At 55.6% G+C, this 14,054-nt stretch overlaps 1 protein-coding gene across 6 annotated transcripts in view; it reads left to right on the forward strand.

The window, feature by feature from the left end:
• Window positions 1-14,054, forward strand: part of CAMK2B (calcium/calmodulin dependent protein kinase II beta) — a 94,366-nt gene that overhangs the window by 44,363 nt on the left and 35,949 nt on the right. For all 6 annotated transcript variants that reach the window (XM_055421107.2, XM_055421108.2, XM_055421105.2 and 3 more), the window contains exon 3: window positions 8,518-8,577. In XM_055421107.2, coding sequence (XP_055277082.1) covers window positions 8,518-8,577 — 60 coding nt within the window. The remainder of the gene's footprint in view (window positions 1-8,517; window positions 8,578-14,054) is intronic.

The raw sequence follows: 14,054 nt of genomic DNA on the forward strand, positions 1-14,054 counted from the left end.
CAAAACTTGGCCCTGTTTAGGGCCCTGTGCCCAATATCCCCATGGTCACTTGAGTCTGGCCCATAAGTGAGCCTCCCATGCCCTAGCTTGATGATGTTGATGTGAACCCACCGCTGTTTAGCTTGGAGGGAATGGAGCCTGGGCAGCACCCACCCTGTGGAGCCAACAACTGGACACAGGATAGGATGTGGGAGCTAGCCGCCACCCCCTGAAGGCTACAGCTCTCCTCAAATCTCCGGAGGTGGGCAGCATCAGTGTCTGGCATCCCCCCATCTGGGGGAGGGTTGGCTTTGTCTCTGGCTGGTGCAGGACCCCTGGCATTTGGTCACAACCACTCAGGTGAGGACAGGAAGGCAGCCGAGGGCAGGGGCTCCTGCTTGGGCACCCCACAGCTGCATCTTCCTGCTGCACCCGAACCGCATGTTCAGGCAGGTGATTCTATAAAGTCGCTGCCTGGGGCCTGGCCATACACACACTCCCACACCTCATAGCCTGAGAGCCGGCCCTGTCCACCCCTTCCCTGTGGGCACCCTTCTCCCCTGAGACCTCAGCCACAAGGGGTGGGTGTTCCACACTTCATGCAGGAGTGACCCCAGGTGGGGGCTTGACCCTGATATGACACTTGGACCCCTGCTGGCTCAGTGTCCAGTAGTTGCCAGGTTTGGTGGGGTGTCCTAGGCAGCAGCCACGGTGGCCCGTGAACTCTCGCCGCTGCCCTGACATGTTCCAGCCTCCTTGTCCCTGGCCAGGGGTCCAGTAGCCAGAGAGCAACCCAGAGCCCCCTCCACGTGCTGGGCAGTGTGGACCTTCCATGCAGGATTTCATGTTCGGTCCAGCATGACACGTCCTCACTTCTGACTTCCTCACTTGTCACAGGCTGAGCCGGGGGAAGCGGGTGGCAGCCCCTCCCGGTGGCTGGGCCTCCTGTCCTTCCCCCGCCCCTGCCCGGCGCCTCGCGGGTGTCCTTCTGCTGGTGACAGCTCTGCTGCTGCTCCTGGCAGCTGGCGAGGGGCCAGCCACCCACCCACATCCCTCCTGTCGCCCTTCTCCTGGCTCCTTTCACCCCCCAACCCCACTCTGCTGTGAGTCATCCACAGCCAGGGAGCAGGTGGAGGCTGGGGGCTGGGAAGGCAGCTGTCACTGGGCCTTGGGTCCAGTTCCGATCTTGGGGACACTGCTCTCTGGATGCCCGTTTCCTCCACCGTGACTGTGCCCCAGCCCGCAGCGTGCAGACATCCTCTCCCACCTCCAAGGGCTGCATCTCCCCTCCCGCCCTCAGCAGCCTCCTGTTCGTTCTTGACTCAGCTCTGGGTTCTCCCATCTGGGGGTCTGTGGCTGGGGGGACCCGCCTCACTGATGAGTTTAGGATAGTTCAGAGCTGGTTTGAGTCTCCTGCTGCCATTCTTCAGGGCGTTATCAGTTAAACAGCTAATGCCGGAGACCACCAGGTGGCGCCATGCCCGCTCTTTCTGCTCCTTGGGGGTCCCCTGCCCATCTCCTTCATGGTGGGCAGTGGGTGCCAGCTACAGCACAGTGGCAGCCCCAAATGGACCTGTCCCCGCCTCCTGGGGGCTCCTGGGGTCTGGGAACTGCACTGGGCCACCTCCCTTCCCAGGTCCCCTGGCCACCCACCTTGGGGACCTCCAGGATGCGGGGCGTGCCTGGCACTAAGATCAAAGTAGAATTACTCAGAAGCTTCCAGGCCCCGCGTTGCCAGGGACACAGGCTGCGGAGCTGGGTGAAGCCTCATGGGCTGTGGCAGGAGCTTAGTGTGCAGGACTGAAGTTTTTTTTTGTTTTGTTGGATAAGCACTTTCATGGGGTGTAAGTGAATGCTGTGTTTTATCAGTGGGGTGTTTCTCTGGCCGGAGAAATAAATAGCTTGCTTCTGCCTCTGCTGACTCTGTCTGGGGAGCAGGTGTAAATGTCATGTGTGTGTGTCAGGTTGCCCCAGACGCACCACACCAGTCATCTTTGGCTACCGGCCCACAGGTACTTAGGTGGGTCTCCATGGGTGCGGATCCATAAGATGCCTGAGCTTTTACAAGATGGCTGAACTCAGGAGTTCCCCTTTAGAGCTTCACATCAGAGAGGGTGTGAGAACTGAAGCTGTACCCCCAGGAATGGTAGACTCCTCCAAAACCCCCCTCTGGCATCCCCCGTGAGTCCTCCCGCCCCCTACCCTGCTGTCCTTGGGGCTTATGGTACTACTGCTGTACTCCTTGGGACCCAGGATGGGTGTCCCCAGGCTTCCTGGGACATGCTCAGTCTGTGGATGGGAGGAGGGTAGAGGGCCCTCCCCTCAACAGGGTGGGCTTCTGGAGGCTGGAGGGGGCCTGGCTGTGCTCTCACTCCCTGACCCCTCATTCTTCCACACCCTGTTTCAGAGGTTATCCTGAGACCCCAGAGCCAGTGTGCGTGAGGGGAGATGAAGGGACCAATGCGGGAGAGGGGGCCCAACACTGTCTGGGGGCAGGATGCGTAGGGGTGTCAGTGGGGTGGATCTCAGGGCGCACTCGTCCTTGGATGCAAACCTGCAGAGGTGTGGGACAAGTGCCAAGCCACACACCAATGTTAGTAACTGAACACTAGCTGACATGGCAGGGGGGTCACAAGCCGCAGGTGCTTGGGTCTCAGGGCAACTCTGGACACCCAGACCCTCAGGGGCACCAGGCCGCAGCTCTGGGAGAGCCCTTTTGAGCCTCTCAGCTGGGTTCAATGCCCCCATGACCTCTAGAGCCCTGGAAGTTGCTGGTGGGCCCCTCTCGGGGTCACTCACTGCCTGCCCAGCCAGGACATCACTGCAGTGGTCATGGCAGGGTCTGGCTGCTCCAGAGGACTGTTGGACCTCCCTCAGGAGGGAGCACCAGGCTGGGGTGCCCGGTGTGCTGAGGGGTCCTGGTTGGGGTGGGCAACCTCCTGATTGTGTTCTCTCCTTGGGCCCGCTCAGTGGTCACTGCTGTGGTCTTCTGAGTCCAGACAGGTCTCTGGGGCCAGAGTTCCGGGAGGGAGGCGGGTGGCAGGCTGAGCAGGTGCGGCAGCCCGGAGAAGTCACAGAGCTTGCTCAGGGTCGCTGGCCCGTCACACGTCCTGCTGTCCACCGGGGATGGGTTGGGTGGAGTGTCCTCCCGGGTTCTCACTGACATTTTAGGACTGGGATGCACTTCTTGTGTGAAGCCGACTGGGTTAAATTTGACTCCCCAAACCATGTCTATGGTTGTCTATTACGATCTTAATTTTGAAATTCAGAGACAGTAGCGCCTCAACTTTGTAGAGGGGCATCCCTGGTAGCTCAGCTGGTAAAGAACCTACCTGCAATGCAGGAGACCCCGGTTCGATTCCTGGGTCAGGAAGATCCAAAAACACATCAGAGGATGTGAACAGAGTTGGGATGCTGGGTTCGTCCTCCCACGGCCACATGCCTGGCCCGAGGTCAGCCTACTGGAGCCGAGAGTGACAGCCTCCTCCTCCAGCCCCTTCCTATGGCTTCTGATTCCTATCCAAGATCACAGATATCAGCTTAGATTTTTAATTTCAGGGCAAATATTTCAGCAGCTTTTACAACACACTCTCATCATATTTAACCTCTGACTTTGTGCTTACTGGAGACAGGACCAAATTAAACAAAACAATATTTTTCCCTGTGACAAAAGTAACACAAGGTTGTTGTCAAAGTTGGGGAAAAAATATAAAGAATAAAAATTACTCATAATTCTGCTACCTGGAGCAGAGCAGTTACGATCTTAATGAGATGTCTGCACTTGGACTTTGACCAACTTGGAACATGTGTCGTGATACAGAGTTTCAGAGCTGCTCTCTGGTCAAGTGCTGCTGTGCCTGATAATGGGAAGGAGACAGCCACGAGGGTCAATAACCTGCGTGGCCATGGGGTAGACATCTGCACCTGGGCTGGGCAACCTGGTGCCCCTTTTTGGCCCCAAATAAGTAATTTATCCCCCAAACACACTCAGGAGTAGGTCAAGATTTTTTGGATAGGGCTCTGCCATTGGTGATAAGACTCAGTAATACAGTTGTTTAAATTATCTGCTTCCCAAAGATGGGTCACCACATGAATTTTCTCCTGACTTTTATTTATGACTGCAATCAGGCAATTTTTCCAGGAAAGACGACCACCCCTGCTCTTATCACCTTACCATCCTGGGCTTTCTCTGACCTCAGCCTTGCTCCGGCCCTGTCTGCATGTAGGTGAGCTATTCATTAGCCATCCATATCAGGAGGAAATGAGCTATGACATTACGGGGACAGGGACAAAATTGGAATATGGACTGTAGGTTGGACTGAGTATTGTATCTGCATTGGATTTAGTGAGTAGGGTAACTGCATTGAGATTACGTAAGAGAACATCCTTGTTCTTACAAAACACACACCGAGCTGTTAGCCTGGTAAAGGGCATGACATGTGGGGCTTACTTGCTCATGCTGCAGAGGACGTTAGTATGTGCATAGGAAGAACGGAGATTAGACAGAAATGCCCCATCCATTAGCATTTTGTGCTATTCTTGCAGCTTAAAGTTTGAAAAGTCTTCAGATAGTGTAGGAAAAAACACTAAGCAAGAACAGAACAACCCCCCGAACCCACCAGTTGGCACCTCCAGGCCTCCCACTCCTGCCTGCGGGGGAGCTGCCGTCTTGGCTGTTGCAAGGACCACTCCCCTCCCCTCTAGAGTGAGCCTCACAGTGACCCTGACCTCCACCCTGTTATGTTTGGTGGTGCCTATTTATGAGCTTCATACAGACGGAAAAGTGGAAGTCACGCCACTTGTGTGCTTCTGTAGCTGTTTTCCACTTATCCTTCAGAATGGTGGGTGCCTCTTGGGCTGCATCTTGTCTACTGATGCCATACCCACTCCCCAGCAGGATGGGGAGCGTTTGCTGCATTGGGTGTGGAGGTGAGGGCAAGATGGAGATGCAGTCAGGCAAGACGTGTGGGTCTGTCCCGAAGGCCCACCCACTGCCCTGTGGTTTTGCCGGAGCCCTGCCAGTCACAAGGGGTCTGAAAAGATAGGTGGGAGCCAGATGAGCAGCTCAGGGAGGTGTTAGCATTTCTGGGGTGGCGGCAGGGTGGGGGCAGGGGGCAGACCGAGTGCTCATCCTGAGAGGAGGGAGAGCCTGCTGGATCTCCTGGAGATGTTCTGTCTGCAGGCATGACTTTCGCCACTCCGAAAGGGCACACGCCTGTTTGTAGGTATGTCCATGTTCAGCGCTGTCCTGAGGCTCCCAGGCCACCACCAGCACGCAGCCCGGGGAGAGCTGGGCGCCAAGGGGCGCCCTTCCTGCAGGAAGACTTGGTGGCTGGGTCTTCCTCATCCCCTCAGTCCACCCCGCCTCCCAGCAGAGCCAGGGATGGGCTGGCAGGTCTGAGGAGGCCTGCCCAGTGGCTTTACTGCTTCTGAGAACATACTGTATTTAGCCAACTAACTGTGTCCCGCTAGTGGGGCTGTCAGGACTTCCTGGTCAATCAGGGGATCCTGTGGGCTTCTCTGGTATATTACTGTCCCCAGGCCCTCACTGTGAAGGGCCCAGGGCAAGCAGGGGTGGGGCAGGTGTTCCAGGCCCCGGACACCCCCCCTCCAGTCACATCCCACCCTGGGGCAGCCTCCCTCCTGATCCCTCGCCTTTGTTCACCATCCGGCCACACATGTGTGCCAGTACCCTGCTTGTTGGCCTCGATGTGAATGAAGTGCAGTTTGGGTCTTCCTCTGTGAGCAGCTTCTTCCACTTGGCCTCAAGTTGGGAGATTGGGGTGATACGCACACAGATGGGTGTGTTCTGTTGTGTGATTTATTTCTGCCTTCTCTGGTCAATGGAAATAAGTTTTTGTGGTTTTTTCAGCTTTTTTGCCATTATAATCTCATCAGCTTTTAAAATTCTCCTGGCACCTCTATTTGTTTGAAAGATAAAACTTCTGGCTGATGAATTGCTCAGCCATTGGGGGCAGGGAGTGAGGTTCTGTGCTTCCGGGGGTGGAAGGAGGAGGGGTCGTTTCAGGATCAGTAGCAGTCTTGCCTGGGGCGACTTCCTTCTGAGGCTTTTTTTTTTTTTTTGATGACTTCAGTTCAGTTCAGTTGCTCAGTCGTGTCCGACTCTTTGTGACTCCATGAACTGCAGCACACCAGGCCTCCCTGTCCATCACCAACTCCCGGAGTTCACTCAAACTCATGTCCATCAAGTCGGTGATGCCATCCAGCTATCTCATTCTCTGTCGTCCCCGTCTCCTCCCACCCCCAATCCCTCCTAGCATCAGACTCTTTTCCAGTGAGTCAACTCGTCGCATGAGGTGGCCAAAGTATTGCAGTTTCAGCTTTAGCATCAGTCCTTCCAATGAACACCCAGGATTGATCTCCTTTAGGATGGACTGGTTGGATCTCCTTGCAGTCCAAGGGACTCTCAAGAGTCTTCTCCAACACCACAGTTCAAAAGCATCAATTCTTTGGCGATCAGCTTTCTTTACAGTCCAACTCTCACATCCATACATGACCATGGGAAAAACCATAGCATTGACTAGACAGACCTTGGTTGGCAAAGTAATGTCTCTGCTTTTTAATATACTATCTAGGTTGGTCATAACTTTCCTTCCAAGGAGCAAGCGTCTTTTAATTTCATGGCTGCAGTCAGCATCTGCAGTGATTTTGGAGCCCCAAAAAATAAAGTCTGACACTGTTTCCACTGTTTTTCCATCTATTTCCCATGAAGTGATGGGACCAGATGCCATGATCTTTGTTTTCTGAATGTTGAGCTTCAAGCCAACCTTTTCACTCTCCTCTTTCACTGTCATCAAGAGGCTTTTTAGTTCCTCTTCACTTTCTGCCATAAGGGTGGTGTCATCTGCATATCTGAGGTTATTGATATTTCTCCCAGCAATCTTGATTCCAGCTTGTGCTTCTTCCAGCCCAGCGTTCCTCATGATGTACTCTGCATATACGTTAAATAAGCAAGGTAACAATATACAGCCTTGACATACTCCTTTTCCTATTTGGAACCAGTCTGTTGTTCCATGTCCAGTTCTGACTGTTGCTTCCTGACCTGCATACAGGTTTCTCAAGAGGCAGGTCAGGTGGTCTGGGATTCCCATCTCTTTCAGAATGCTCCACAGTTTATTGTGATCCACACAGTCAAAGGCTTTGGCATAGTCAATAAAGCAGAAATAGATGTTTTTCTGGAACTCTCTTGCTTTCTCCATGATCCAGCGGATGTTGGCAATTTGATCTCTGGTGCCTCTGCCTTTTCTAAAACCTGCTTGAACATCTGGGAGTTCTCGGTTCACATACTGCTGAAGCCTGGCTTGGAGAATTTTGAGCATGACTTTACTAGCATGAGAGATGAGTGCAACTGTGCAGTAGTTTGAGCATTCTTTGGCATTGCCTTTCTTTGGGATTGGAATGAAGACTGACCTTTTCCAGTCCTGTGGCCACTGCTGAGTTTTCCATATTTGCTGGCATATTGAGTGCAGCACTTTCACAGCATCATCTTTCAAGATTTGAAATAGCTCAACTGGAATTCCATCACCTCCACTAGCTTTGTTCCTAGTGATGCTTTCTAAGGCCCACTTGACTTCACATTCCAAGATGTCTGGCTCTAGGTCAGTGATCACGTTATCGTAACTATCTTGGTCGTGAAGATCTTTTTTGTACAGTTCTTCTGTGTATTCTTGCCACCTCTTCTTAATATCTTCTGCTTCTGTTAGGTCCCTACCATTTCTGTCCTTTATCGAGCCGATCTTTGCATGAAATGTTCCCTTGGAATCTCTAATTTTCTTGAAGAGATCTCTTGTTTTTCCTATTCTGTTGTTTTCCTCTATTTATTTGCATTGATCGCTGAGGAAGGCTTTCTTATCTCTCCTTGCTATTCATGAACAGTATCAAACAGCATTGACACCACGACCTGTCAGAATCCAGGCCTGTGTTTGTAGGTTTGTGCGTGGGGGGGGCGGGGGGCTGGTGTGTCAGGCCACACATCCCTTCCCGAGATGTCCCTCCAGAGGAAGGCCTGGCCCCAGGCTGACCCCGCACACTGGTCGGACGCCCCCAGTAGGCTGACAGCGCTGCTCTGCCAGCCCACGCTGCTTCTGATGAACAAACTAGGCCTCAGCAGAAAGCCCCAAAGAGAACAGAATTGGGTCAGATAAGGCAAGGATTAAATTGGCGCTGTCAGTTCTGTTGCTGACAGCCGGCATTTTCTCTTCCTGTATCACGTGGGGGAAACTTTTGGCCCTGAGTGAGCACCAACCATGCCTCCCATGGGCCTCTCGCTCCAGGCCCTGGGCAGCCTCATCCAGCACCAGCGCTGCCAATTGGGGGTCCAGGCATGGGTCGGGGGCACAACCTGATGTGTCCCCTGGGCAGGTGGTGATCAGCCGGGTAGACATAGCAGGAAGTGTTGTCCATGTCCCCCGCTGTGGGTCTCATGCTTGGCTGCCCGTCCAGCATGCCGTCGAGGGGCTCCAGGGTGCCACTGGCTGCAGGGTCACAAGGTGATGCTGTGTCCCTTTCTTTCCCCAGATCACCAGAAGCTGGAGAGAGAGGCTCGAATCTGCCGTCTCCTGAAGCATTCCAACATTGGTGAGCGGCCCGCAGCGAGGTGGGAGGTGGGAAGGGGGTCCCAGCTCTCCCATTACAGACAGCGGGAGGACCTTGAAGGCGTCCCTTTCCTCCCCTTTTGAAGTTTCCCACCCTCAGGCCCCTGGAAACATCTCCTTTTGACCCAGAGGGATTCCTGCACAGACTCTGGGGCAGCCCCCTGGGGGAGGTCAAGGCTGGGTTCCTCCTGGATGGGTCCCTGCCCACCACTCTGTAACTCTGTGCCAAGATTCTGGTGATAACACACAGGAGCCTAACATTCTGACGCTTCAGAAAAGCAATGTGATGGCCTGATTACAGAGAAAAAAGTTTGGAGATCAAAGACCAGTCAAAGACCACACCTGGCCCAGCTCCAGCCTGAGCTCTGAGGTCTGAGGACCGAGGTCTGATTCTGGAGGGCCTTTGCTCTACCCCAGCCCAGGGCTCCTGGAACTGCCATCTGGGGTGGGGATCAGCTGCCCTGGGGGACCTGGAGTCCCTGGAGCCCGTGTGTTGGCCTCAGGGAGTGTGTTGCCCTGCCTGCGGTAGGTCCCTTCTTTCTGCAACCTCCAGACTGAGTACGGACTCAGCCCAGACACAGGAGCTGCTGGGACCCCAGACCCCGGAAGTCGCTGCAGATTTCCTGGGGCCTGTCAGCCTCTGCCCACCCGCCTCAGCCGTGAGGGGCCCCTTGTCCCCACAGCACAGCTGCCTGTCCTTCTTCGCTTCTCATCCCTTTCGGGACTTCTGAGGAGCCCAGGACCAAAACCGTGCCCACACTGGGAAGTAGCCAGGAGACACAGAGGGGACGGTGGGCCTGTGGCCTCAGAGGCACTCAGGGAACTTGTCAGGGGGGATTCCTGGGCTCTCTCACCCACGTTTGACTCGTACACCAGGATGGTGCCCAGGACTCTGTTTCAAGGGACGCCAGGCTGTGCTGAGCAGCCGCGTCCATACCACTCCCAGACCAGGGCCTCGGCCGCAGGGAGGGCCCGGAGGGACCCTGGGAAGAGCCGAGAGGGCTCCCCTGGGAAGCAGGGCATAAGCTGTGAGGGCCCTCGTTTCTGAGGCGGTGTTCAGAGGTTTGGAGCTCAGAGACCTGGATTCGGGCCCCGCCTTCCCCCCAGAGAAGCCATAGCAATCACTGAACTGCCCTGAGTCCCAGTCTTCTTGTTCGTGGACTGGGCATGTTTCACAAGTGTGTCAGTGGCCCAGGCTTCACAACAAATTACCCCAAGACTCAACCAGCAGGCACTGATTTTCTCTGTTTCTGTGGATTCAAGAGCAATTCAGCTGAGTGATTGAGACTGCCACACATTTTATGGGGTCAATGCCTTTGTTCGATACTTACGACATTTAAGACAGCAACTGCAGGGTAGGATTCTCTTGAGTCTGGGGGCGTGGGGCAGCTGGGCAGGTGGCCTGGCTCTGAGCCAGCCCTGCTCAGGGCTTCAGAGATGGAGAGGGTGACAGAAAGAAAAAGACAGAGAAGCAGAGACTGAGGCAGAGACAGAGGGGAACAGAGACGCACGGAGAGACGGAGAAAGAGAGAGACAGACAGAGATGAAGACCGAGACAGAGATGGAGAGGGGAGGACGAGGAAGGCGGTGCCCCCAAGTGTGTCGAAACGTACATAGCAATGTTTACCAGTTCAACTATTTTTAAGCCTGCAGTTCTGTGGCGTTAAGTACATTCACGTGTTATGTAACCATCGCCCATATCTGTACTCAAACTTTTTTCATCATCGCCAGTGGAAACTCTGCATCCGCTAACACTAACCCCGACCCGCACCCCCAGGCCCCGCCACCCACCATTCTGCTTTCTCTTTCTATGAATTCGACACCCTAGGAACCTCATCAGTGGGACCATACCATGTTTGTCTTTCGGGGACCGGCTTATTTCACTCAGCCTAATGTCCTCGAGCCTCATCCTGGTCGTAGCAGGTGTCAGAATTTCCTTCCTTTTTAGAGCTGGATCATATTCCACTGTGTGTGTTTCACATTGTGCTTATCCACTCATCCGTCAGTGGACACTCGGCCTTTCTCTACCTGTTGGCTATTGTGACTAGTGATGCCATGAACGTGGGTGTGCAAGTCTCTTTCTGGATCTCTGCTTTCAGTCCTTTGGGGGTAAACCTCGCAGTGGAGTGGCTGGACCATGTGGTGCTTCTGTGTTTAACTTCTGGAGGAAGCACCATGCCTTTTGATGGTTTGGTCTGGAAGGGGTGATGCCGTCACCTTGCCTTATCCTGTTTGCTTGAAGGAGCCCAGCTCTCCTCTTAAAGGAGGCTCGTTAGAGGATGTGACTGTCTCTCACGACCAACACGGTAGCACGTGGTGTCTCCTGGCTGCTGGCTGGGCTGTCCCGTTAGGAGTGGGTACCCAGAGTCGGGCCCCCAGGGAGCAGCCCACAGACAGAGCCCCCCACCACTCTCGGGGCTTTAGTTTCCGTTCAGTGACAAGCGGGCACCTGGGCAGGGGAGTCCGGTGCGGGCTGCCTTGGCAGTGCCCTGTGTGGGTGCACTGTGGGGACTGGGCTGCCCCACTGCACCATGTGGGTCCCCAGGAAGCAGGCCAGGGTGTCCAGGAGGGACATGAGCGCCAGGGCCTCAGTGTGGGGTGTGCCCGCCGCGCACATGTCCGTGTTGTACCCGACTGTCAGCGAGGTTGGCCCCCTCTACCTGGGGTCTCTGGAATTCCTATTCAGTGCATATTTCCCATTGCTGGCGGGTGCCTGGAGTGGGGACTTAACCGAGGGCAAGGCTTCCTCCACTCTCACCTCACCAGTGGGCTGTGGCCGTGCTGAGAGGTTGCCGCTCGGCATGTGAGCATGTCCCGAGCTTCCCTCCCTGCCCCTGGAGCTGTGGGTGACAGATTAAGCAGAGCCCATGGTAGGCAGAACCGTCTACAGCCTTTTCAAATGGGCCCCATCAGGAGTGAGTAGAGCCATCAGCCTTGACACTGAGGAGGGCAGCCCTCAGCCTCCCAGCCTCCTTCCAGCCTCCTTCCAGCCTCTCCTCTGCACACTGACCCTGTCTCTCCTGGGCCTGGCTCATGGATGGCAAATTCCCACCTCCTGGTTTCCAGGGCTGGAACTGCCCTCGCTTGCAGGATAGTCCATCTAGGAGCTGGGCAGGTGGGCACCAGGGAGTACGATGGCCCTGGGAGGACTTCCTGCCGAGATGAGGAGGCCAGTGCAGGAGGGGAGGGTAAAAGGTCTCCAGTCTCTGACAGCTCAGGGCCCATGCTGCCATCCACAGCCCTTCCCTCCCAAAGCTGATCATACGATAGGTCCCGGGGTCCTTCCTCCTGCTGCAGTGCTGCAGTACTGCAGTCCATGGAGGGGTTTGAGGGGCAGCTTGGGCGGGGCAGCAGGACCACCCCCACTGAGAGCCCCCTGGCCTGGGACTCCGTGTGGTCCCTGGAGGAGCAAGCCCCACAGTGGGAGGCTTGTCCCGGGGCTCCCGACGCCCCCTTGTGGCTGCTGGTGTCCCCAACCCCTTGCTCCCAGGCTGGACTCTCCGGAACTACCTGGACTCTAGTTGCAGCCACTGTATATCACCCGCAGTGTTATTTACTTACTGTTTTTGCTTAAATAGATTCTGTGACAATTCCCTTTTTTACTTAGCCCCGTCTGTGAAATCACGGGTCTGTTGTGCTAGGTGGGTGTTCTACTAAACCATTAAAGTAGTACATAACTATTTTTTAAATGTTAAAAATGTTTAAGTGAAAGAAAGGGAGAGTGTGTGCATGTGGCCTTGACTCTCAGGTTGAGGGTCCTGCCAGACCCCTCTCACCTGCTCTGAGGGAGCAGGGCCTGAGGGCAGGGGTGGCCTCCACGGCGGGGGAGGAGGGAAATGTCAGCGGGACCCCAGATTTATGGACCCCGGGACTCCCCTGGGGAAGGAGGATTCCCCTGCATGGGAAGAGAAAAGGGTCCCCCCAGGAGTGTTCCTTTGGGGGTGCTGTCAGCAGGGATGGCAGGGTGGTAGAGGCGGACCCCTCCACTCCCTTCTCCCTTCCACCCTGGGCCTGTCTTTGCTTGGAGTTCCAGGGGAAGCGACTGGGGGCTAGGGAGGCTGCTCAGAGGGGCCGACCTGCGGGGCCCCCACTAGAAAGGAGTCAGCGGGGCGGGGAGAGTTCCACTCAGTGATTTTGCAGGAGGGTCTTGGAGGAGGGCGCAGTGAGCCGGCAGTCTGTTGTATGTTAGGAAAGTGCAGACCCGCCAGGTGGAGTTGAGGTCTGGGTGGGAGCGAGAGGGTGCCAGGTGTTCGCCCCAGGACCTGGGTTGGGTGAAGCTGGATACTGGCCCCTTGAGCAGAGGGATCCAGAGCAAGCAGTGGGTGGGGGAGGTGAGAGATGCGGTGCCCCCTGGAGCCGCCCATGCACTTTGTCCTTGGTGACCAGATGCCCTGACTGCTGGGAGTGAGGCCTGCTTCCCGAGCCAGGCTTTGCCTGAGGTTGGGGGCCATTGTAGCCAGATTGGAGTTCCTGATGTGAGGACCCTGCTGGTGGGCCCTTAGGAAGTCCAGAGCTGGAAGAGAAAGGATGCTGACAGCCAGCTAGAAACCAGAGCAGCTTCGAGGGTATGAGGAAGGGACCTGTGGGGGCTGGGAGAAGCCTGCTCTTCACTCTTCCAGCTCCCACAGCCCCGTCCATCATGGCACAGAGCTAGACTGCCAGGAGACCCAGGGAGCAGAGGGGCCGAGCGGGAGCTCTGTCCACACTGCTGCTCAGCGCTGTATGAGCTGTGTGACCTTCGCCAGTCACTACCCTCTCTGTGCACCAGCTGCTGCATCTGTAACCTCTCAGGATGATCGGGATGGTCACTGATCGGCACACTGTAGGTTTCTGTTACAGAAGGCAGGATCTATCACCTGGCGGGAAGTGTCCAGAATTTCCTAGAAATACCTGCCGTTAAGTGCCGGGCACATCTCCAGGAGCTCAGGGAAAAGCAGGCCTTGGAGCTGTGTTCTTTGTGCTGAAATCTCCCTCGCTGTTCACTCACTCAATCATTCCCTCATTCGTTCATCCGTCAACTCCTAACCAGCGCAGCTCTGGCCAGGCCTTGTTCCAGGCTCAGGAGATGGAGAAAACAAACTAAAGCAGAGAGGGCGTGTGTGGCCGTGGTGCCATCCTGCTGACCCTGCAGGTTCTGGAGTGGGAAATCAGGGTCTGACTCTTCGGCAGTGATGCCATACTGAGCCCCGGGCAGGTGGTCCCTCCCCAGGGGTCCCTGCCACCTCAGCCTGTCCTGACGGGTTGGCAGTGGAGCCCTCCGCCTCCTTTCCCATGAAGTCTCTCAGCGGCTCCTTTCCAGTCCCGGTGGTGTGGGCCTTTGCCCCCGCCCCACCCCCTCCTGCGGCTCTCTGCTGCATTTGGGAGCAGGGGACCTGGCCAGGGACTTAGAGGGGACTGGGTCTCCCTCCTGCAAAGGAAAGGAAAAGAAAGAAAAGACCCTTGAGGCCCTTGGATGCTGGC

This window comes from Moschus berezovskii, chromosome 3 (genome assembly GCF_049115385.1).
Source record: "Moschus berezovskii isolate FMDL1 chromosome 3, NW_MosBer_1.0, whole genome shotgun sequence".
In the NCBI taxonomy this organism is placed as follows: Eukaryota; Metazoa; Chordata; class Mammalia; order Artiodactyla; family Moschidae; genus Moschus; species Moschus berezovskii.